The sequence below is a fragment of the Phoenix dactylifera genome, chromosome 17, assembly GCF_051530095.1.
Source record: "Phoenix dactylifera cultivar Ajwa chromosome 17, Ajwa_hap1_PhDact_Kaust_v1.1, whole genome shotgun sequence".
NCBI lineage: Eukaryota > Viridiplantae > Streptophyta > Magnoliopsida > Arecales > Arecaceae > Phoenix > Phoenix dactylifera.
The window spans coordinates 17,609,184-17,633,039 of record NC_143206.1 but is presented as its reverse complement, the minus strand read 5'-3'; the positions used below and the strand labels follow the sequence as shown (position 1 = coordinate 17,633,039).

At 39.7% G+C, this 23,856-nt stretch overlaps 2 protein-coding genes across 10 annotated transcripts; both read left to right on the top strand.

Annotated features, from left to right (window-relative positions):
- The first annotated feature begins 862 nt into the window (after positions 1–862).
- Positions 863–12,756, top strand: LOC103706663 (Pseudouridine synthase family protein). Of its 9 annotated transcripts, none has more exons than XR_015974494.2 (16): positions 883–1,192; positions 1,335–1,392; positions 1,493–1,520; positions 1,613–1,659; positions 2,092–2,182; positions 3,096–3,276; positions 4,777–4,864; positions 4,980–5,058; positions 5,960–6,035; positions 6,200–6,267; positions 6,803–6,872; positions 9,270–9,348; positions 10,649–10,742; positions 11,911–12,080; positions 12,339–12,427; positions 12,543–12,756. XR_015974494.2 is itself a non-coding variant. In XM_026804502.4 (14 exons), the coding sequence occupies exons 1-14, from the start codon at positions 886–888 to the stop codon at positions 11,812–11,814; spliced, it is 1,353 nt and encodes a 450-aa protein (XP_026660303.4). In that variant the 5' UTR covers positions 863–885; the 3' UTR covers positions 11,815–12,276. The 9 variants fall into 9 exon arrangements, 2 of the variants coding, with proteins under 2 accessions (XP_026660303.4, XP_008789068.4); XR_016398810.1 differs by having other exon boundaries at positions 884–1,072; positions 1,106–1,192; positions 12,312–12,756; XR_015974493.2 differs by having other exon boundaries at positions 884–1,192; positions 12,312–12,427.
- Positions 12,757–14,652: 1,896 nt separating this feature from the next.
- LOC103706664 (L-type lectin-domain containing receptor kinase VIII.1-like) lies at positions 14,653–20,218 on the top strand. Its single transcript, XM_088713822.2, has 2 exons — positions 14,653–17,022; positions 19,558–20,218. Exon 1 carries the CDS (start codon positions 14,801–14,803, stop codon positions 17,000–17,002), a length of 2,202 nt encoding a protein of 733 aa, XP_088569948.2. The 5' UTR covers positions 14,653–14,800; the 3' UTR covers positions 17,003–17,022; positions 19,558–20,218.
- The last annotated feature ends 3,638 nt before the right edge of the window (positions 20,219–23,856 follow it).

The following is a 23,856-nucleotide window of genomic DNA, read 5'->3' as shown; positions in this document are numbered from 1 at the left end:
GTTTGTTCTATGGTATTTTAGGTGCTATGGATTTAAAATATAGAAACAATTTTTATGATACAATGTAGTAAGATTGCATCTGACGCGTTCTAGATCTTGTAGTGGCCGAAGCCTCATGTAAGTGATATACAAAATATCATGCACGGGCTAAATTGATATTCTCGACTCAACTAAACTTGCAAAATTAGGTTAGCAAAATCAATATTGACAATAACCTTAGATCATTTCATAACCCCGAATTTTGGGATTTTGATATTAGGGATACCATTGGATTCACGTATCTAGCATGGTTTCCCAAAAAAAAAGGGAAAGTAAAAAAGATTGGTTCAGTAATATGTACCCTTTAGGGCAATGATTGTCTAGGACCTAACCTTATAGCCAAATCCTTAAGTAGGCTTCAACTAGGCTCTCCATGCAAGTATGCAACAAGTGTGGCTTAACATTATATCATATCCAATGGTTAGCATCAATCATCTTTCATTGACCGTTATTAGAGCATGTTTGGTTTGGGAGGGTTGGATTTTAAATGGAATTTGGAATGAGCGACTTTCTTTCCAGCTATTTGGTTAGAGAGAGTCCTATTCTCATTCTGATGGGAGAATAGGATGCTTCAATTCTTCAAAATCGAATCCCTACTTTCTTCTAGTATTCAAATTTCATTCTAATTCCGATTTCACTTTTAGTCACAAACCAAATGCATCGAGAGATATGATTCCAATTTTATTTCAATCCATTTTGCTTTCTAATTCAGTTTGTGAACCAAACGCAGCGTTAATATTTCAGAATTATGATGGCAGCACCACCTTGGCCAAACCCATTCCAAGATTCAAGACAGCGAAACCGAACACCCACAAGATTTTGGACTCGGCCCAGACCTATCCAACCATGGCCGGCAAATGCGTTACAGATATTAGTCTCCAAGTTCTTGACCCGAAGATGGTATGGGTTCTGGTTTCGGTCAGGGTCCGTCTTGATTTCAAGATCCTCTGCTCCCGCTGCCTGATCTTTTCGATGGCCGCCGCCGCGGCCGCCACGTCGTCGAAGCAATGGCCGCCACCGACGCCGTCGCCACCGTCGCCACAGCCGCCACCGACGCCGTCGCCACAGCCACCACTTTACTCTTTCGGCGTCCCGTGGCCTGAGTTCAACGAAGGCTTGTCCTACACCGACGTAGTCCGATCCCGGAGCTCCGGTTTCCTTTCTTCTCTCTCTCTTTTTTTGACCTTTTCGTCATCCCTCCTCTTTGCCCGGTTTTTTTCTTTTTCTTTTTTGTTTTTTGTTTTTTCTTGCTGTCTTCTAAGTTCTTTCTTCTCGTTCTTTCTCAATTCGAACAGCTCTAACCCTAATCGATTTCTACTCCTCTAAGTACAAGCACTCGGCGCCGTTGGAAGGGTAAGCAAGCGCTTCGATCCCCAATTCTCTCTCATCTCTTTCTATTTCTTGGATTGATGGCTAAGCGTTGGTTTTTTTGGTCCTCGGACCTGTATAACAGTTGGCTTCACAGAATCAAGAATGGCCAGGTCTGCTTCCTTTTTACGATGATCCAACTGATTTATTTTTCTTTTTTCGTGTTATGGTGACATTTTTCTTTTTTCATTTTTCTACCTTGCAGATTACTGTCGATGGAGAAATGATAACCGATCCTTCCATGGTTCTCAGGTTTTTATGTGAACTTCTTGCTTTTCTTGCTCACTTTACTTCGTGATGCATATAATTTCTACGTAACGATCCTTCATTGGTAGAATTTATTTTCTCGCGAGAAGATACTATACCATGCTGTAAACCTTGACTGTTACTGCAATGTGCTCTTCTTTTTTTTGATTCTCTTGGAATTGGTATAATCTCACGTAATCAAATAGCATTTCAGAATTATTCTTCTCTGTCTTTTTATGTGGCTATATCCTAATTTTGCTGGTCGAAAGATAGATTTTGTTACTTCTGACTCTCAACTTTGTTTCTTTTATTAATTTTGTTTCTTCTTTTTATGTGGCTAGATCCTAATTTTGTTGGCCGAAAGATAGATTTTGTTACTTCTGAATCTCAACTTTGTTTTTTTTTATTAAATGAGCTACAATGTTAAACTTCTTATAGGGATGGTTCTAAAGTGGTTTATTATCGTCTGCCTTGGAAAGAGCCATCTGCACCATACCTGCTTGAAGTTCTTTATGAAGATGATGATATGGTGAGTTATCTGCAGTGTACAATGGTTCACATTTGGTAAATTGGCTAGAATAGTCCTGTTCATTTTTTTGTGTTGGCTAGGTAAATTCTTCATAAATTTGAAATTTCTAGGTGAATATTTTCTTGTACAGTTACTGTTATTTGTGAAGCTGAAAAAGCTCCCTGGTATGTTGAATTATCAAAAAAAAAATGACATAATGGTCTGGCAAGTGTGGAGGCAAAAAATGAAAAGAAGGTAAAAGTAAAGGTGAAATAAAAGAAAAGATAAAAGAGAACAAAAAGGTATAGGAGATATTATATCAAGTACAACTACGGACTTCTAGTTTAGTTTAGGTCTGTCACAATAATGAAAATCTCACAAGTTCCTTTTTTTTTTTTTTGATTGTTACATTTGATCATCTAACACCTTCAACACTCTCCCTTAATAAATAAGGGATTCAGAGAAGCTAAAATCACATTCAACAGCTATTCTAGGGTTTTTAACCTTTATTTTGAAAAATGAAGCCCGAAAAAAGAAGAAGCAGGCCTCTTCATCAGAGCTCTATGCTACATAACCAGACCTATGGACTAAGAAGAAACCAAAGAAAGGATAAATAAAAGAAGGGAAAGAGGAAGAGATGCCACATGATTATTCTACATCCGTGCAATACCTCTCTTGCCATTGCGAAGGGTCAGCGAGGTTTGGGGTGGGAGTTGACTAGTAACTTTTCACTAATAAGCTACAACAGGTTTACATGAAGAATTCTATAATGGACAAGTATAGGCCTCCAAATCACTTGGGTAAGTCCATTACATTACACTAAGACTAAACCATTTAATCGATTGTCAACACATCTAATAACTACCTGGTTGAACTTTTTTAATTGCACGGAATTTCACTAGATTCTTCTTCTTCTCGTTTATTATTGTGTCAGGTTGCTTTAAATAAACCTTCTGGTCTGCAAGTTTTACCTGGAGGACTCTTCCAACAACGAACTGTTTTAATGCAACTTCAATGGAAAGAATGGAGAAAAAATACGTTGGGTTATTCTAAACAAGATAGTACCCAAGAAGCACATCCTGTACCTGTTCATCGCTTGGGAAGGGGAACATCAGGTTCATTTTAACTTTATCCATGCAAGATGTAGCCTTGCCTCTTCCAAGATTATTATTTGTGTATAAACTCTTTGCACTCTAGTCATAGGAGTCATAGGGTAATGAGGCAATGTCAAAACAGAAACAATTCTTGCAATCATTTTGACCTTTTGAGGTATATTGGGTCCTCCATCTTATCTTCCATGTATATATCTTGTCTGGATCCTCATTTTTATGACCATCCTTGACTTCATACTAGGATAATAAACAGCTATTCCAAACTTCTTTTTGAAGGGGAAAAATGAAAATATAGCCCAACTAATGAATTTTTCATGTATTCAGTACAATTTACATAATTAACTAGTGTTTAGGGAGAAGTTTGTAAAATCCCAACAACAAAGAGAAAATTAAGAGACTTACTCCTGATATTACTTGTTCTTACCACTTTCCAGGTGAGTGTTCCGTTGTTATCCGAATCCAACATACCATCACATTTCCCAGGTGCTTAACACAATGCCCTCAAACAAGTCATCATTAGCAAGACCTGCCTCAGGTCCCTCTCTCTCTCTCCCTCTCTCCTCCTCCCTCCTTCCCTCCCTCCACCCCATCCTCGATTGTATACTTACCAAGTGACCATTGTTCTATCATTTTCGTCAATGGCTTCTATCTTTGATGCCTTTTTTCTTAAGAAGGGCCACATGTGCTTCTGAGATGTAATAGCGTATATCTTATTTGACAAAATGATATACTCAAAATCCTTTTGAAGAGAGCCATATCTGTGCTACATGCCAAGCATAAAGGATATATCTCGTCTTTTTTTCTTTGTTCACTTTACTGATTTTACTTTTTATAATGTGTAGTTGTTTACATAGAATCTAGGTTATTGAACATGAGTTTGGAAGAGTGGTTTTAGGAATAAAAGGGCAACATGTTGTAGCTAGAGATAAAAATTGGTATGGATATGTAAACCTGATATGATGGGGGAAATGGTAGTAGATTCTTCATTGATTTAAATTGATATTTGCTGTTATTTCAGTTACATAGGAAAGAAAAGAAATGGGATCATGGTTTGTCGTACCGGCCTGAACTAGGCGGTACCGGTTTCGTATCAATATCCCGTATGAGTGTTGTACCGACACTCAGTGCGCTGAAAAAATTTCGTACTGTACTGACACGGTACTAGCGTGGCACGAGTATGAGGTCTGGTACCAAAACGGCGAACCTTGACTAGGATTGTCCAAGAAATGGGGTAAAAGGTTTTTCCATTCCAATGGCAGCTTTGGTCGTGTGCCTCTACATGTTTTTCCACTAGAGTTTACCCTTCTTGGCTTATATACTGCTAAATTATTATTATTATTGTTATTGTTGTGGTTGTGTTTGTTATTGTTTGCTTGTCTGGCTTTGTTAGAGATGGTTAGTTCTTCAGTAACTTCTCATTAAGTTACAGTATTTTCTTTCATGTATTACCTTTTCTATGAAGGCTTGCTATGTAATTTCATATGTATTAATGCTGTCTGCTAGGTATATTGCTTTGCGCCAAGACAAAGCTCGCAAAAAGTTGCCTTGCGGCTTATTTTGCCAAGGGCACTGAAAATATTGGAGAAAACAGGTTCAGCAGATTTGATTCAATGGCTTCTTTTTGTTTATGAAATGTTGGTTGTCTTCTTGGAGCATAGTGTTTACGCTGTTACTCCCTATTCTTACATCACATTCTGAACTTGTAGATGTGAAGGAAAGCCTGGAATGCGAAGAATTTCGAAATTCTATCGATCATTGGTCACTGGGGTAATTGTAAACAATGAGGTAAAGTTTTTCATAGACAACACATATTATTCTTGAATGGCACAGTGGTAACAGAATGCACATGCAAAACCACTAAAGGTTTTTTTTTTGTTTAAGTATTAGTTAATTTGGTTACTTATCTGTGTGGAGCTTAAGCAGCTGATTTCAATTTTTACATTTTCTTTCTTACTCTTATGTTTTTTTTTTTTTGAGAAAATTCTTACTCCTATGTTTATGTAGCTCAATCTTGATGCTTCTATGTCTCCAGTTTGGACATGAATTGCTTGGTGGACTAAGATATCTTTGAATAACTAAATAATGTTGAGACACCTATAGTTCTGTCATTGGTGAGTCTAGGAATTATGACATAAATATGCATGCATTTTGGAAAGTTGATATCAGAATAGCAGCCAGTCGTGGAGTCTACTCAATTCTTCCGCAGAGTCTTAACTTAGATGTATGCCTCGTTATTGACCCATTTTCGTGGGAAGAACATTTGGATGATGGATGATAATGACTAAGTTTGATACATAACTTTGTTTTAATTAAGAAAAAATAACAGTTAGTAACATGAGCTGTCCAGCTATCTGGTGTTGCCTTATGGATTTTGCTGGCTATTTCTCTAATTTATTTTTTCCTATGATTGATATACCAGTTGGTAGAGTGATCCTTAATTCCTTTTTACCATGTCCATCTATGATGAGGATGTTCTGTTTGTTCTGCCTTGTATTCTTGCACATTTCAAACAGACTTTGCCCCTCTACAAACTGAGGTCAAGACAAGGCTCTGCTTCAATTAACCTATCATATAGTCCTTTGACTACAATTTAGAGTAAACTACCATTTCTAGACTTGAAAATTTCAACATTGTAAAGTATTTCAAGGTTTTTCTTATGAAGTTTTGAGGTTGCTTGAACCTGCAGGTTTTAATTAAACAGCCTATTGGAGTGATGCACTATCCAGGGGTAGCGAATGGGCTTTATGTTGCATCTTTATCAGGTTCTGTCTTCTTACCATTATCTTTTGGACTGGGTTATATATCTTTTGTACACATGGTTATCTACAGTCTATGTCAACTGGAATATCTCTAACTGCTTCCATTCTCGATGCTTACCTCTTGTTTCTTATAACTTATTTTTTATACTATATCTGATGTTAACCAGGGAAGCCAGCTATGAGCAAGGTTTATGTTCTCGAAAGAGATCTCCAAAGAAACCAAACATTGGTTCAGGTATTCTTATTGGCTAGTTTTTTGATGCATCATTGATTTCTTCCTACGTATTTATTGCTTTCATCATATTCTATTATTTTCCAACATCATTGTTTGCTAGAGTAGCTTATGTGAAGTTCTAATCATGTTTTTCTACTTTTAGGATCATTATTTCTTATCCCGTTTCTTTCTTTCAACTAATATTAGCATCACCTATTTCTGGCAGATTAGGAAACTTCGTTGTATGTCATGGAACATCTTGAAATTCAGTTTTTTTGATATCACTTATGCAAAAAAGTAGTTGGGTTCCTTTAAATGGTCTTCAAAATCTGAAGGTGGTATAAATGATAGACTTGTCTTTATCTAATTAATGTAGGACATGTTGAGTCTGTCATGAAGTAGTTAATTCTTGATCTTGGCCATTATATGCTAATTATATCTGAGATACATTAGAAGGCATCGTATGTTTGATTCTAACAATGATTTTCGAAATGAACTACAGTGCTCTAGTTTACTTGCTAATTATGTATTGTGATTTAATATTGATTTTCTATAGGTTGAGATTCACTCCGGACGACCGCATCAAATTCGCATTCACCTTGCATCCATTGGTCATCCACTTTTAGGTGAAATTTTATATACACTTGTATGGTTTGATATGTGATTTATGCAGTCCTTATTCCTGTCCTAATTCCTAAGATATTTTGTAGTGAGCCAATTTAATAGGAGTGTGAACATTCACTGGACAGGGAAAAAACTGACAAAAATATTAAATTGTATGGGACTTTGCTAAATGAAAATGCTATTACATAGCCATTGGGTCAATGTACTTCTTCCTGCAGTTGCTACTGGCGATCATGTATTTCTTAATTTTCGAGCCTCTGCATAGCTACTTTGCTAAATGAAAATGCTATTACATAGCCATCTATGTCAAAGTACATTTTCCTGCAGTTGCTTCTAGTGATCATGTATTTCTTAATTCTGGGCCCTCTTTTTTTTTTTTTTTAATTACCATGTTGTACTTCAACTTCAGTGACACTTTCATTTGGTTATAAAATATTTTCTCTTAGCCCATCCTTATGGTAGTTATTAGATATGATCAGAGCATTGAAATATTGATTTTTAGTGCCGTATACAATGGATCTGAGATGTCATGCATTTCAAAACCAGTAACGTAGTGATGATTCTATTTGTTGACAGTATTTGCAAGTTAAATCAACAGCTAAAATATCTGCAGATATAAATCACAGTAACTTTGGGGAATAAGAACAGTTATGAAAATATAAAATATCTTTTCACAAGAATATCTAATAAAATTTTAGAGTAAAGTAGTACTAGTTTAAAAAATGCGTGGAGCATGTTTTACTTACATCAGTTGCACTAGATAGCTGTTATTCATTCCCATCATAACCTGGTTAAGTTCTGGGATGCCACTTACAGGTAGTGCACTAACCTTAGTAGTGGTAATTGAATTATGATTCATTTCATTATGTTGAAGTCCTATTTTAGAACCAGTTATCAGCTTCATATCAGCCAGTAAGGTGATATGAAATAGTTTGAAATAGAATTCCAAGATATGTTTTTGGGGGTGTTGACATTAAAAAAAAAAACATTGAGATGTATTGACTAGATCTCCATAATTGAATGTAGATGTCATGAAGGGAAATAATTATCATGAAACTGTTTAAGTTTCAATTATGGTACCAAGTGCTGATTTTGAGCATTCACCCCTGATAATAGGCACACAAAAGACTATCATCGCATGATCTTTTGATATGTTGGATTTAACATGTTTCACTAAATCTGGTGGTGTATTTGTTAATTTAGAATCACCACGACACAGTAAGATTCTTTTGGTACAAAAAGACTAGCACATGATTCTCAGTTTAATTATTGTGTGTATGACTGATAGCTCTTCTGTACAAAATACATGAGCTTTAACAACAAGAATTTGGATACTAAGTGACAATTTGAATATTGAGTCTTCTATAAAGTCCGTATGAAGTTGATTATTAGGTAATTTGCGATAAAGCATCTTGAAAGGAACTACTTTTGTGAGGCTCTCAGCATTTATTTGGATCTTATTATTTTATGTAAACAAGATTGCCCTAAGATTAGCACTGATTGTCGTTCTAATTCAATTTATATGCAGCATGCTAATTCAGACATGATATGCATATATAAGGTATTCTGTATAGAAATGTCCTAAAGACACAATATTTTAATAAAATTAATAGACGATATGGTACTATGAGAACATTTTCCAACATATGCTACAGTGATCTTTATGTAAACAATATTGCTGAAAGATCAGCACTGAATGACTTTCTAATTCAGTTCATATGTAGCATTCTAGTTCAAGCATGATATGCTCATATTGGATACTCAGTACAGAAATGTCCTAACGACATGATATCTTAATAAAATTAATAGACAGTATGGCACATCAGACACATGCTACATTGATCTTTGTTACCATTTGTAAGAATATGTCATAAGAGTTGCAATGGAGAGAGCTTGTATTATATATCACAGATTTTAATTTTTCATCTTTGATTTTGCTCAAGAGTCATAGTTAAATAGGATTTGCACCAGTTATTAGATGCTAGACAAAAAAACCATAACTATCTATGTTAACAGATAAAGAATTCAACTTCTTCGTATACATGCATTCCCTGGACTTATTTGGAAACTGCTGGCTAAAAATTTACTTTCATGGTTGGGCTTTTTACCATATACTGCCCTGATGGTGATACTGCTTACCATGGATTTGATGTTTATTATAATGTCGTGTTTTTAACATTTTCACCTTTTGTTATATATCAGCTATATTATGATTAGACATTTATTTATAGTCGCTATCCTCTCCACAGGGGTGGATGAATCTCTACTTTTTTGTCAGTATTTGAAGGGCTGGGTATTACATAAGTTGTTTAACTGTTGTCAGCTCACTTTTCCAAAGCATGTTAATGGACAAAGCTTGTGAATAATTGGGTTTATTTATTTATTTTTCCTTCAAACAGGTGATCCTCTTTATGGTATTGGTGGGTGTCCTAAACCCTTTGAGCCAGATCCTATAGATGATGGTTTTGCAGAAGATGGGTATGTCATCTTGCTTCGTAATAGCCTGACATAATAACTAGAATCTCTTCCGTAACCAATATTCAAGTTCCTTAATTTTCAATGCGATATCCAAAACTTTAGGGGCTTCTATGTAGTGCTCTTTCTGTATAATCAATCTGTCAATTTCATTTTTCTGGGCCCCAGCTTTATCAGCTTGTTATATGCCACTTTGAGAAAAAAAATAACAACCCCATAACTCTGGAATAAAATAAGTTGGTTTTTTTTTTCTGCTTGCGGATTTTTCATTGGTGCTTCGGCATCAAAAGGAGCATCTAAAACAGACACATCACTGAATTCATAAAACTCTAACATATTTAAACATTACTTTGTTCGTATATGATACTGAATGGGAATTTCATGTAAAAAATGATATGTGGAAAAAAGGAGAATTGCAGTTTGATAATTATGATGTATATTCTGAACTGTACTGAATATTTTAAGAGAACCATATCCATTATCTCTTCTGTTCTCTTCAACTTGTTTTAATGATCTTATGATTTCTTCTTTGATTTCTTCAATTTTCTTCTTTGATTGCTTTTATCCTTGAATACATTCCCATCTTCCAAGCAGCAAAGATATCAAGTTAATGTTTTAATCATAATAACTATTTCACCATGTAATATTACATCAAGTTTGATTAATCTTGTGATCATTATTTCACATTGCAATCTTGAACCAGATAACAGGAGAAATTGCATTGTTGCCAACAGTCCTTTGATTCACCTCGCAAATCACCTCAGCTGATAATCAATTATTGAGTCTGATTTATAACCCATATCAGGGCTTGCTAATCAATTTCAACTTTCTATATCTTTTATATTATGATGAGTAGGTAGGAATATGGATGGGTTGGCTTGTGTCACTGTTCTAGTGGAACCTCCTTTTAGGTCACCGCAAACCTTGGTAGCCAGAAACTTCTACCTTGGGTAACGTCCTTGCTTTAGAAACTCTTAAGAAACTCAAATTCCCACCTGCTTCCTAAGCGCTTCCTTCAACTGTTCTTAAATTATTCGCTTCCCTGCACCTACACTAGGACTGTAACTGCTCCTGCAGCCCGCTCCCTATTCTGGCAGCTATGCTGCAAACTGCTTGTGTGAATAACAGCTTCAGTTGTGGAAATTCCCTTGGCTCTTTCTAATTATATATATGCCAGCATTAGATTAATGACAAGCATATGATCATTTATGTTAAAAGTATTTGATTTTAGATTTGCTTCCTCCTGTAATTTTCTATATTTAGCTCATTAGCTTTGCTTTTACTGTTGTTACCCTCTTGTTAGTGGTTATCAAAAACCAGTGCACTCTGTACCTGGAGACTGTGGCTATTTCTTGCATGCACATCAACTTGTTCTTCATCACCCAACCATACATGAGGTAAGTGTAAAATTATATATGCATCTCTTGAGTACATTGAGTCCAAGACAAGCACATTGAGGATTATATAGCATTTGCTGAAACATACTGTTAGCAGAATTAAATAGATTCAAAATATAGTGCATCAGAAACTTAGTATACAGTACTTGTTGTGCATAATTTGTTTGAGAGTTGCAGTGGTTTATGGGTAAATCCATACCGCAAGAGTTTGTATTGTAAAAGTAGGTAGATAGTATGGAGACAATTTCAAACTGGTTTCTATATTTTAGTGGAAGTTTAGGTTACATAATGACTATATAATGATCTAGAAACCATCAGCTCGATATGTTCTTTTCATGCAATTTATTATCTTTATGGTTTAGTAGAAAAACTTTCCTATGTATAGAAAAAACATTAATTATTTGCTAAATTGAAGGATAATAATAAGATTGGAGTGGAACTGTCTAATTCACTGATAAAATCTTTGGCATAAGCTGAATTCTGACTAGTGTTTCTCACCAAAGATGCCACATATGGAAAATATTTCTTAGTCTCTTTAGTCTTTATATGTGTCTATGTATGCGTGTTTAATGAAAATAATGGGTATTTAAATATTGAAACAACTGGTTGAATTACTATTGAATCATAGTCATAATTAATACTTTTAAAGGCAAAACTTGGTTATCATTACCAGCTGGATAGGTTTTGTTAGTTTAACATTTTTACTGTATACCCAAGGAATAAATTTTCATCAGAATTACATCAGAAGCCATTATTTGTCTTGTTATCAATGGGCATATATACGCTTATATTTACTTAAATAATTGTCTTAATTTTCTCTTTATTTTCTTACCATTAAAAGGAAGATTCTGTTCAAGTATGTCAGTGGCTCCATCACCATTTAAAATTTGCTTGGCAATTCTTCATCTGATGATCATTTTATCTAATATCCCTATTTATTGCCGGTCATACTATCATCTCCTCTTGGTGTATACCTAAATCTCAGGAAACCCAAACATGGGTGAAGCTTGTTGCCTGTAAATCTTTAAAGGAACATCCAAGAAAGTGTCGAATTGATGACCAAAGATTCTAAAATGGAATGTTTAATAAAATTTCCATTGCCAAACCTCTCTACAATCAGAATGGGGTTAACTATGCTTATGCTTCCCTCGACATATTGTCCTCACAGATGGTAGGAATCACTGCTCCGCTGCCACCCATCCTCCAAACACGGGAAGAACTAGATCGAACAAGACCAGCAGAAAATGGCAATGATGGCAGGTAGTTGTTGTTGATGCCACTGCAGTTGCCAGGGCAGAAGGATAAACAATGTCCAGTGGGCCCTCATATTTTGAACAGGTTTGCCCAGCTTGTAGATAATTATACAGCAGTACTATTTGCAAAAGGTGTCACAGATAATTAATTGTGGCATTGCTTAGGTTACTTACTAGATATATGAATTGCAGCCACAAAGTTTTATTTATTGGGTTATTTGACATGCTTATAGCATGTCGGGTTCAAAGTAAAATTGGCTGCCTTCTTGAGTGGCAGAATATTTTGATCCTTTGCTGCTTGGGTGGTTCCCCGCAGGCTTGACCCCTTGAGGCTCTATCACAGGCTAACTAAATCAACTACTTCCACGATTTTTCACCGTGATGCTGTCTTTGCCAAATTATGTGCGGTGACATCAAGTTGTTCTACCGAAAGTTAAGTCATATTGTTGCTTGTTTTGGTTTGCCATCAATATCTGTCTCAAGGGATGATATATATTTTAATGTTATTTTAGTCAGCGATATTCACCTACCATCCTACGCTTTCCAGGTATATTAGGAACAGCTATCGTGAAGGGCTCCATCAATGTCATAGATTCCGTTCTCATTTTGTTGGAAGAAAATTCCATCATTCACAGAACACCATGTTCTTCACCATCTGTGTCGTTTGTCTTGCTGCTACTGTATCATTTCAAATTTTTTCACCTTTCTCGTTGAGCCAAGGAGCTTCAAGGTTGCAAGCGATATTATTCATTTACATGTGAGGCTAACCATTGATTGGGGTACTGCTTGTGTTGATCAATGGCTTCATCAGCATCCAAGAATGTGTGGAAGCCAAAAAAAAAAGAAGAAAATAATAAAAAATAAACAACAAAATAGTAAATAAAATTAGAAAGGATTTGATAATTTTAAAACACCACGCATGGCTGAACTATTATGCTTCATGATCAATTAAGTTGTGTGGGTCTGGCTTATGATCAGTTTTATCTACTTCCGTGGTCCAGCTGCTATAACAACCGCAGCCAGAGCTTAATTTGGCTTGTTTAGGGGCCTAACAATATCAGTAATATGAACTTCCGGCCAAAACATTGGCTTACTCTGCATTCTGATTGTAGGTTGATGATCCCACCTTCGTTTGGCAGCTATAATTCTTGGATTATATTGCACCTAATCCTTGTAAGATATAGAGCACATTCGTTTGTTCAAAAAAAAAAAAGAAGAACGGAAGGAACAAAGATACAGAGCATATTGGTGGGCCTAAAGGCGATGCTCTCTTCCAAGCGCGTTAAGGTTCCACTCGTGCCTGTTGGTGGATGGCCCAAGGGGAAAGCTGTTTCTCGAATAACTCGCACACTCCATCGGCCTCGGGTCCCATGTCTAAAAAGAAAAATAAAAAAGAAGTATTTAGGTGCCTATGATGGATGCTGTCAGTCATATTATTTAATAAGATTCAGACGAAATCCCCAATGGTTGGACGGCCCGCACCCGGTAGTGGGCCGCTGACAGCATCCCTCACAAAAGGCAAGCCTTAGAAGCTACACAGATTCCCACACACAAACCGTGCATTGCACACAAAGAAAGCTAATGGGAATATAAAGGGTCCTGCTAATATATACATGTTTCATATCAATGGATTATTTGGAAAGTTAAACTAAGTTAGACCAACCAATGCGTACAATCCACTCCATGGCCTGTCCTCAGCTACCACTCATAGCGTGTAAATCGATTCGTAAAGTTTGTCGACAGATTTTATATCAATCTCTTTTACCTTATCAGAGAAGATAATATACAGTAGTGGCGACACAAAGCAACGGTACCAACAAATGAGGAAAATAAACAAAGAGACTTGGATTTTGGTATGAGGACAAAGCTTGGTACGTGCGTCAGTGCATGTTATGTAAGAGATAAAAAGACCGCGTTACTTTGCCCCCTCCCGTTTTTTTTGTTTTTTTACACCAGCCTATGACTGCCTTCCCCGCCTCGGACCGGCCGCTGCCTTCACGGGCCGAGAAGGACGCCGTGGTGCTCTGGCTTTTACCGCGGCCCTAGAGAGGAGCAGGGAGCACGAAGCACCGTGAGTTCTGGCTTCAGAGCATCAACCTCTTGGTCGATCAAACCAGTGGAATGGCGCCACGTAGGATCGTAACTCCCCACGATGGGGGAGCTCCATCTGCCAGCTATCGGACGTGCATGACGTGTGGCTACTACTTACCTTAGCCAACAGAAAGCCAGAAAGAAAGGAGAAGGGCAAGAAAAAGACTGCCAGAAACCACCACCGTCCATTCGCATCACATGCTCGCACGAATCATCAACACCACCGTGTCCCCATTCCCATCACCTTCTCCAAGATCACGGACATCCCAACCGCCACGTATCAGTAACGGCCGTTATACGTCCGGCTGAAATTTATGTTAGCTTCTGCTATAACGGGCGTCATCTCCACTGCCGTATTGTCAAATCTTAACGTTGCACGCTCGAGGTTTAATTAATCGCCGGAGCCGACGCTAAAGGTTGGACCGGACCGGTGGCTCCCGACCGCCCTCATCACCATCTAGTTTTACCGCTGCAGCCGGACACGTGGCATCCTATCGCCACTTGTCTCCATCAGGTCCCTTTGGATTATCTCTCTTTAAGTGTCGAACCAACACCCACCACTTGCAGTCCTTCTCCTTTTCCCATCTCAAAAATAACCCCCTCGCCTCCACTTCACCTAACTTCAATCCCAAGAATCCTCCATCGTACCTTCTCCCCCATTCTTTCTCTCTCTAGCTCAGAACTTCGGCTGATGGATCGCCGGAATTCTTAACAATGCCGCCGGAACAGCAGAGCCAGCAACAGCGGCATCGGCCCGTTTTGTTCTCCATTTTCTTCTTATTGTCCCTCTCGCTGGAAGGCGGTTATGCCACGAGGTTCGACTTTGCGACGCTGCCGCTTGGGAGTTTAAAGCTCTTGGGCGACGCCCATCTCAAGAACGGCAGCATCTACCTCTCACGTGATTTACCGGTCCCCAACTCCGGCGCCGGCCGCGCCCTCTACGCCGACCCCGTCCGCCTCCGCCACCCCTCCACCCGCCTTCCCCTCCCCTTCTCCACATTCTTCTCCTTCTCCATCATCAATCTCAACCCCTCCTCCATCGGCGGCGGCCTCGCCTTCCTCCTCACCTCTGACGACAGCGCCGTCGGCGACGCCGGCGGCTTCCTGGGCCTCCTCGATGCCTCGGCCGGGGCCGCCGGCGCCGTCGTCGCCGTCGAGTTCGACACCCTCATGGACATGGAATTCCAGGACATCAACGGCAACCACGTCGGGGTGGACCTCAACAGCATGGTCTCCGCCCAGGTCGCCAATCTGGACTCCGCTGGCATCGACTTGAAGAGCGGGGACCTCATCAACGCCTGGATCGAGTATGGCGGCGCCGACGGGGGGCTACTTCAGGTCTTCGTCTCCTACTCCACCGTCCGCCCCGCCGATCCGGTCCTCTCCCTCCCCGTTGACCTTGGCCAATTCGTCGACGACTACACTTTCGTCGGCTTCTCCGGGTCTACCCAGGGGAGCACCGAGATCCACAGCATCGAATGGTGGAGCTTCTCCTCTCCCTCTCCCAATGCCGTCCCCTCCCCAGCTCCGCCGCAGCGTGCCTCCCCCAATCCCAACGTCTCCACCCCTTCGCCGCCTGCCCCGGCGCCGTCCGTCTCCATCGCCGCCGCCGAGGGCCCGAGCAACGAAAGCGCCGTCGCCCATTCGTCGTCGCCGTGCCAGAGCAACGGGCTGTGCAAACAGGGCCCCGCCGCCGTAGCCGGGGTGGCGACGGCTGGGGCCTTCGTCGTCGCGGCCTGCACCGGCTTCGGCATCTGGGCCTTTGCACGGCGGTCAAAAGCCCTCAAGAAATGGGACAACTTGGCGGCGGCGTCGGAGATCGTGAAGACCCCAAGGGAGTTCAGCTACCGGGAGTTGAGCATTGCCACCCGAGGATTCGACCAGTCTCGAATCATCGGCCACGGCGCCTTCGGGACCGTATACAAGGGCATCATCCCGGAGACCGGCGCGATGGTGGCTGTCAAGCGATGCATCCGGGGGGCCGGCGGCGATAACGGCGGAGCACAGGCGAGAGCGGAGTTTCTCCAAGAGCTCTCCATCATTGCCAGCCTCCGGCACCGGAATTTGGTCCGCCTCCAGGGGTGGTGCCACGAGAAGGGGGAGATCCTCCTCGTCTACGACTACATGCTCAACGGGAGCCTCGACAAGGTCTTGTTCGAGCTAAAGGCGCCGCCTTTGGCATGGCGCCACCGGAAAAAGATCCTGATCGGTGTCGCCTCTGCGCTCGCCTACCTCCACCGGGAGTGCGAGCGCCAAGTGATCCACCGCGACGTCAAATCCAGCAACGTCATGCTCGACGAGGGCTACAACGCCCGGCTCGGCGACTTCGGCCTCGCCCGCCAGGTGGAGCACGACAAGTCCCCAGACGCCACCGTCGCCGCCGGTACCATGGGCTACTTCGCCCCCGAATACCTCCTCACCGGGCGAGCCACCGAGAGGACCGACGTCTTCAGCTTCGGTGCATTAGTCCTCGAGGTCGCCTGCGGCCGCCGCCCCATCGACGGCGTCGACCATGCCGCCGCCGCCTGCAGCAGCACCCGGTGGTGCAGCAATTTGGTCGAATGGGTGTGGGGATTGCACGGCGAGGGAAGAATTCTGGAGGCGGCCGACCGGCGGCTGGAGGGGGAGTTCGACGAAGGGGAAATGAGTAGGGTTTTGTTGGTGGGATTGGCGTGTTCGAGCCCGGATCCGGAATTGCGGCCGGGAATGAGGAGTGTCGTCCAGATGCTGAGCGGCGAGGCCGACCCGCCATTCGTGCCGGTCTCGAAGCCGTCCATGAGCTTCAGTGTCAACCACCACCTCCTCCTCAGTCTCCAGGACAGCGTCTCCGACTACAACGCCGTGGGGCTCAACCTCTCGTCGTCCTCCTCCTCTTCCTCTCTTCGAAGTACACTCAGAGGTGGCGGCGGAGGGTGATAACCTCTGTTCCCCGGAAGGTGATTGGATTCCATTCCACCTCTGATTTGTTAAATGCAGTATATATACGTCTAACTATTATTTTTGTTGGCATGTTTTAAGTCCGTCCCATTTATTTATTTATATCAATACATTTTAATTATATATTTTACATTCAACATTTATTTATGGGTATATAACATTCAATAAGTATTTTTATTATTATTATTTATTTCATTTCATAAGTTGGTGATATCCAGAGGAACTATTTTGTTAGTAATTAAAAGTATCATGACTTGCTCTATTTGACGTTGGTGCACGTTGGTCTACGCTTGGAATTTAGTTGGGGGACACAGAGATAATATTATCATATTTTTTTACCTAGTTATCAGGTATTAATTATGTGTTTCTTAAATATATTTGCTTGTACGTCTTTTTTTTAAAAAAAATTTATTGGTTCATGATGTGGTGGGAGTGAGGGAAGAATGGTGGTGTCACGAGGGCGAGCATGGAAAAGGCGATGGGAGGAGGCGTGGAGGGAAGAGGAGCGTCTTTGGGACAAACTAAGGAGTTGCTCGTGGAAAAGGAGAGGGCGGGCGTGGAAATCTGGTGCTGGTTTTGTCATTGGTATATTGGAATGGAGGGGAAAGTGATGGGAATAAACGGAGGTGATGTCACGTCTCACGATGTTGCTTGTTCCCTCGGCCGAAGGGTTAGGATTCACGATGCTTCGTGCGAAGCCACCGTTGGATCGCCCACTGCAAAATGAGAGCAGGTGGATTCGCGCGAAGGAAGGTGAATCCTACTTTCTCAAGAAAGATACAGGGCTGAGTCATCTTCGTTATCTTTTTCGATGGGGAAAGAGGAGGTGAGTGGAGTATAAGTCCAACTCAGTCTTAGAATGGATTGGATACCGGACAATGAACAAAAATAATGTAAGGCCAATTTTGTCCTATTTTTTTCAGCCCATCTTATTCAAAAGTCCTAGACTTTTACGAAATCATCAGTTACGTGATTAAAAAAAAAAAAGAAGATAGAACGTGCTCGTGCGTGACATCCTCTGTCTTCTTTATTTTTAAAACATACTTTTTATCAGTATATAATGCATAGCCAAGTAATATACACCAAGCAAATTAATTATTTAGTAAGCCAATGCATACATTAAGATAAATCAATATGCAGTTTTTACAATATGATGCTTAGTAGTACATAGTACATGAAAAGATGATACACACTTAGTAAATTAGTCATCGAGCAACCTAATATATACCAATACGTACTACATGGCCGGTGATACACACTCATTAAATTTCTGATATATACTACAAGTTTATTTATTACACATCCAGCAGTAATCCAATACACGGCTTTAGGTAAATTGATATATAGTTTTCAGAATATGTTTTTTACTAATACAAACTACTCGACCAAATAATACATACCAAATAAATTAGTTATCTAGTTAATACATATATTTAGATAAATCGATGCATAGTTTTCAGAACATAGTATTTATTAATAACGGTATGCAGTTTTCTAGCTTTATCTGACATAAGATATTATATATATACAATTCTTTAGACTCCATGAATTTTTAGATGCAAAGATCTGAGAAAAGAGAGAGGAAAAAAAAATTGGGAGGAGACAGGAAGACCTTATGAATATAATAGACAACTTGATAAGGAAGATGATAGATAAAGAGGCTTGACAAAAAAAGAAAAAAGAGATGCAGATGGTCTCTTCATGGACGATCTCTCTTGGCATGTGCATTTTTTTTTTCTTTTAATTTATGGAATTGATGGACTCAATTAGTAAGAAAAGTTATATTTCTATTTGCTTTTGGGTTTCCTGTTTAAGATGGGTGCTAGAGGAAATATGGCAAAATAGAAGCCCTGCTTTATATGATATTTTATAGTGCCCATCCCATATGATTTTTGTTATAGGACAATTGAAGATGTTCACGGAGAGAGTTGTGGCCTTGGAAGGGTGCCAAGCCAAAGTCTCCTTTGCATCGCTAACCAAGCAATCCAGCTTATGGATTTTGCTAAGCTTAAAGCCCAAGTCGCAGATTCTAATAAACCCAAGGTCTCCATCCTCTGGTTGCAAGGCAAGCCAGGGAAAGAAGGGAAAACATTTTTAGAGAATTAGATCTCCATCCATCTTTATTGAGGTGAAGATGGAACTCGAACCCTACCAACTTTGACAACTCTGCTAGTTTAATTGGAAGAAATTTTGTTTTCCAATTTTTTTTCCAAGAAAACAAAAGATTTTTTCCCTTTTGAGATTCAAAAAGGATTTCTCATATTCATCACGCACTTGCTAAATAAACATTGTGACATATGCATTCCGTAAAAATACTATTTATCAAACTCTGTTTTTCTTGTAACCAAAGCTCCAGAAATTTCTGCAATCTCATCTATTCTCCACTCGCATGCAGCACGCAGCCACCTACGTTGGATGGATTTTTTTTTTTTTTTCTGATCTAGAATGGAGGAATTAAGGAGCATACTTCTCCCACATTATATTTATTAATCAGTTAATCTTACATCGAGAGGTATGTCACTGGGTATTTACAGGCCTAGAAAGCAAGTTTGTCCGCTTCTCCTTCTGCACGTCATCGTAATTAGATGACGGGTTTTAGGCGGCATGGTGCATGGCTCCGTCCCTTCGTTGGAGGGAGAGGCTCCTCGCGAGACTAAACCAACACCCTGATTACGTAGAGAAAAGCGACTGATGAAGACATGTCCTTCAGTGCCTTGATGTTCCTTCTTTGCTTTCCACCCTTCTTGCTACAATTAGGCGATGGCTTCTCATATCAACTGTGAACTGTCCTTTAATTTTCAGTTAGTCTCTACTCTCTAAGTAGGAATGCCACCAGTTTCCCTACTTCTCCTGAAAGCTACTTCAATCAAAACACTGTTGTTTCCATTCCATCCAGATACACCAAGAGCCTATGAATATCAAGCAGTCCACTGCTAGTATCATCTCCTTCGTGGGGTTGGACGATCTCCGATCATTCCATAGGTCTTAATAATGAAGCTGGAGCTGCCGGAGTTGCTTTGAGTACTTACACCCCAGCAGCAAATGATCTACTGTTTCATTACGGTTACAGCAGAGCGGACATGAGTCAGGTCCCTTGGCTTCTTTTTCAGCAGTGGCAATTTTGTTGTAGTAACACAGCCAGCTGAAGATCTTCAGCTTTTCTGGTATTTGGCAGTCTCCAAATAATGGTGTTAAAATGGGATGTCTTGTCATGCATGGAAAGGTGGTGGGGTTGTAAGTACCAAAGTGGTGTTATTGCCGACAGTGGATGATAAGATAAGGGTGGTGGGGTTGCTGCCTTGTCATACATCGAAGTCCATGGTGAGCGTGAGAGATTTCGTGATTTCTGCATGCCAAAACATGTAGTAGAATCGATGATGGTTACGCAATCAACTTAATGTAAGTTGATTGAACGAGACAGTGGTAATGTGATGGCAAGAGGATGGTGCACAGTTATACCAATGAAGAAAGTTTAATTACATTTAGGCTAACTCGCTTGAGGTTTACGCACTATAAACCCCTTTAACTCTGCTTAATTAGATGAACCTTTTTATAATTTTTTCGTGCATGCGTTCGAGAAGTTTGAGGGAGTGCACCAGTGATTCACAAAACTTGGCAGTAGTCAGTGCCCACTTTTTATTTTATTAACCCAATTAACTGAGATAAACATGGATGATACTATTCCATCAAAAAGATGCTTTGATTTATCCTTCCATTTTCCCCAGTAGTTTCTCCATTTAAACTTGCTAACTTGGTATCGCTAACCCAAAACAGTGTTCGTACTTGCATGCTTACAGCGCGTTTGTTAGCAGGTGTGCATTAGGGCAGTCTATTTCTGGCTTATTATTACATGTTAATATCTTCAAGTTAGCTCTCACATCCTTGCGATGGAATGATGCCATTTTCACTTAGCATTCTCATCTCAGTAATCATAACAAACCTTGTTCTCGAGCAATCAGAAGCAAAAGGCAGAGGAGTGAGGGGAAACTGCCTGCTTTTCTTGTCCATGAAAGAGAAATTCCATCATGCTGTAGTTTCTATAGTCTCTAATAGAATTAGGACAGGAAGTAGTATCAGAATATAAGTAAGGTTTACATATAGCATGTAGTAGAAACCTCCATAGAAAAATCAACACAACCTTTAAGGTAGGAACACCTCGTATAGCACTGACTGCTAAAATTTGGCCATCAAAAGAAATTCATACCGGATAAACTTAATCTTACATGTTCGCATGGGTATTTATTCTATTGATTTGGTTATGCAACAACTTGATTTAGATTGAAAACTCTCTCAGCACTCCTTTTATACAATCGTAGCACATGCAATAGATGAAGAATAGTGTGCAAGTGAAAAATAAATCAACCAATGCAAGGCAAACCAGCCATATTATAGTCATCCATATGCTTGATCTTCAAAGGCAATCTCATATTAGCTTTAGGATGTATGTTGCTTTGTAAGTGATCTCCTATTGAAAATTTGACTCCACATTCATCTTGTGGCCATTATAAACCCATCATGGGCCAATCAGACTACAAGGATCTAGGATCGACCCTCCACCTAGTCTGGCTAGCTTTAAGAATCGGATGGAAGGATGACCATAATAATGTAGCAGCAATATGATTAAGGCTCAGTAGGGTGGCTGCAACTATGAAAATGAAGGTCTAGTGTGGACCACTGCCCAATTCATTCACTGCAGATTCAATCCAAATTGTCGGGTTCAATCACGGATTAATGAAGGTAGGCCATATATGGTATCTCTGTTCAAGCTTCTGTTACTAATTGATGAATGGATGGTGGTGGATAACTGAATTTGGACCATCCATTTCATGACATGAATAAAGAGGATTCGAACTTTCATGAGTCAGGCTTCATGTTGCAAGCATAGGTGGTTGTATGTTTTTTGTGAGGACCCATGCAGGCATGTGTTTAGTCCCACATCGGTTATTCGCAGGGTAGATTTTGGGTACTTATACAGAATTAAGAAACCCAAATAATACCTTCCTGCTAGCTATTTTGGATGAGGTCTTGGGTTGTTACAAATGGTATCAGAGCGAACCTGGCCCATAACCTATGTGGACTAGGGGACACTGCAGCACGGATCTATTGGAGCTGACCCCGGGCCAATCGTGGTGTTTGTGATTAGATTTGAATAGATTTAAACCCTTAGCCTGAGGAGAACGTCAGGGCTTGAATGGAGGGAGTATGTGAGGATCCGTGCGGACGTGTATTTAATCCTACATTGGTTATTCGCTGAGTAGATCTTGGATACTTATACAGGATCAAGGAACCCAAATAATACCTTCCAGCTAGCTATTTTGGATGAGGTCTTGGATTGTTACATTTTCATACTCATGTCTAGTATTTATTGATGAAATAAACATAATTTTTTCATAATTTTCAATGTAAAATACATCGACAAGTAATATAAGTTTGTAGAATGATGCATTGGCATTTAAAATTGGAGTAGGAAGACCTAGGAAGAGCCTCACCTTACCCAAGCAAATGTAGTTTTATGACGTGGTGCAGGCTTAATTAAGAGGCAGTTATTTTTCGAAATAAGCTTATGACATGGGCAAGCAACTTATATTAGCATCTGCGGATAAATTAGCGGTAGTTATAATACTTTTTATTATAACCATAACCATTCAGTCTTATTTTTATTATTTGAAAAGGATAGTGGACCTTGTGAAATGCAAGATGTGGAGAGCGCTTTCAATGGCACGCCATCCGATGGTGTTCATATTACCCTGGGTGCCCAGCAAGAAACTGGTTTGTTGGAATATAGATCATCCGAATTTGATATTGTAATTTCATAATGCTCATTCTTTTCAAATTCTCAGCATTTTTTTCATGCAAAACAACGGGGTAACATTTTTTTTTTTAAATGTAATCCATTTTTCTGTAACAAGCACCATGCACGTATATGGCTTAATGATTTGATATATAGAATTCTGTCATCAGGAGATGCATCATAGGTAAAAGTTACAGGCCATGCAATTCACTGTAAAGTATTGAATGAGATTACCAATACATTAGGAAATCAAAAGTGGTAATCATAGATATAGGCTGGTAACCTATAAGAGATGATTCGGCCCTTTCCGTCCATCATTCATGTTATAACATCCGTTTAGCTAATAAGGAATTGGGCTTAATTTACTTAACTGACCTAGATATAGGAGTTGGATTAGGAGACGGAGAAAAAAAAATAGAGCTTTGCTCGATTTGGAGTAGGAGATTGAAAAAGAAAAAAGATAAGAGTACTGTTCGACTTGAGGTAGGAGGCGAATTCTTACTCAATTTCGGTTTTCTATAGGAGATACGAAACCTAGCCTCCATCAGCTATTTAAAGATCCATACTTCCTTTTGCCTCATTATTTTGCCGATCACCACCGCTAGACCATCGTTAGTTCCTTTTTCTCTTTTTGACTTCCAACTTTCAACAGTATCGGCTCATCGTGCTCACTGGAGATTTCAGTGAGCGTTCGTTAAAGTCTTAGATTTTAAGAGGAATTGTCAAAATTATGTGGATCCGTAGTTTGATTTCGCTCATAAGATAAATAATGTAACTCATTTTAAAATTTATTGATAAATTATAAATATTATTTGAATCGAATTATTCTTGATTTATGAACTTGATGCATAGTATATTATTATATGTCTTTTTTTAGAATATTGTATGATGTTTGATCGAACGTATTGGTTTTAATATGGATCATACTCGATTGATTTCGATGTCGTATGATTTTATATATCTTACAATTTGAAGCATTGAACATACTTTTAAGAAAAAAAGTTTTGATTCGAAATAGATTTGGACTCGCAGCCAAATTATA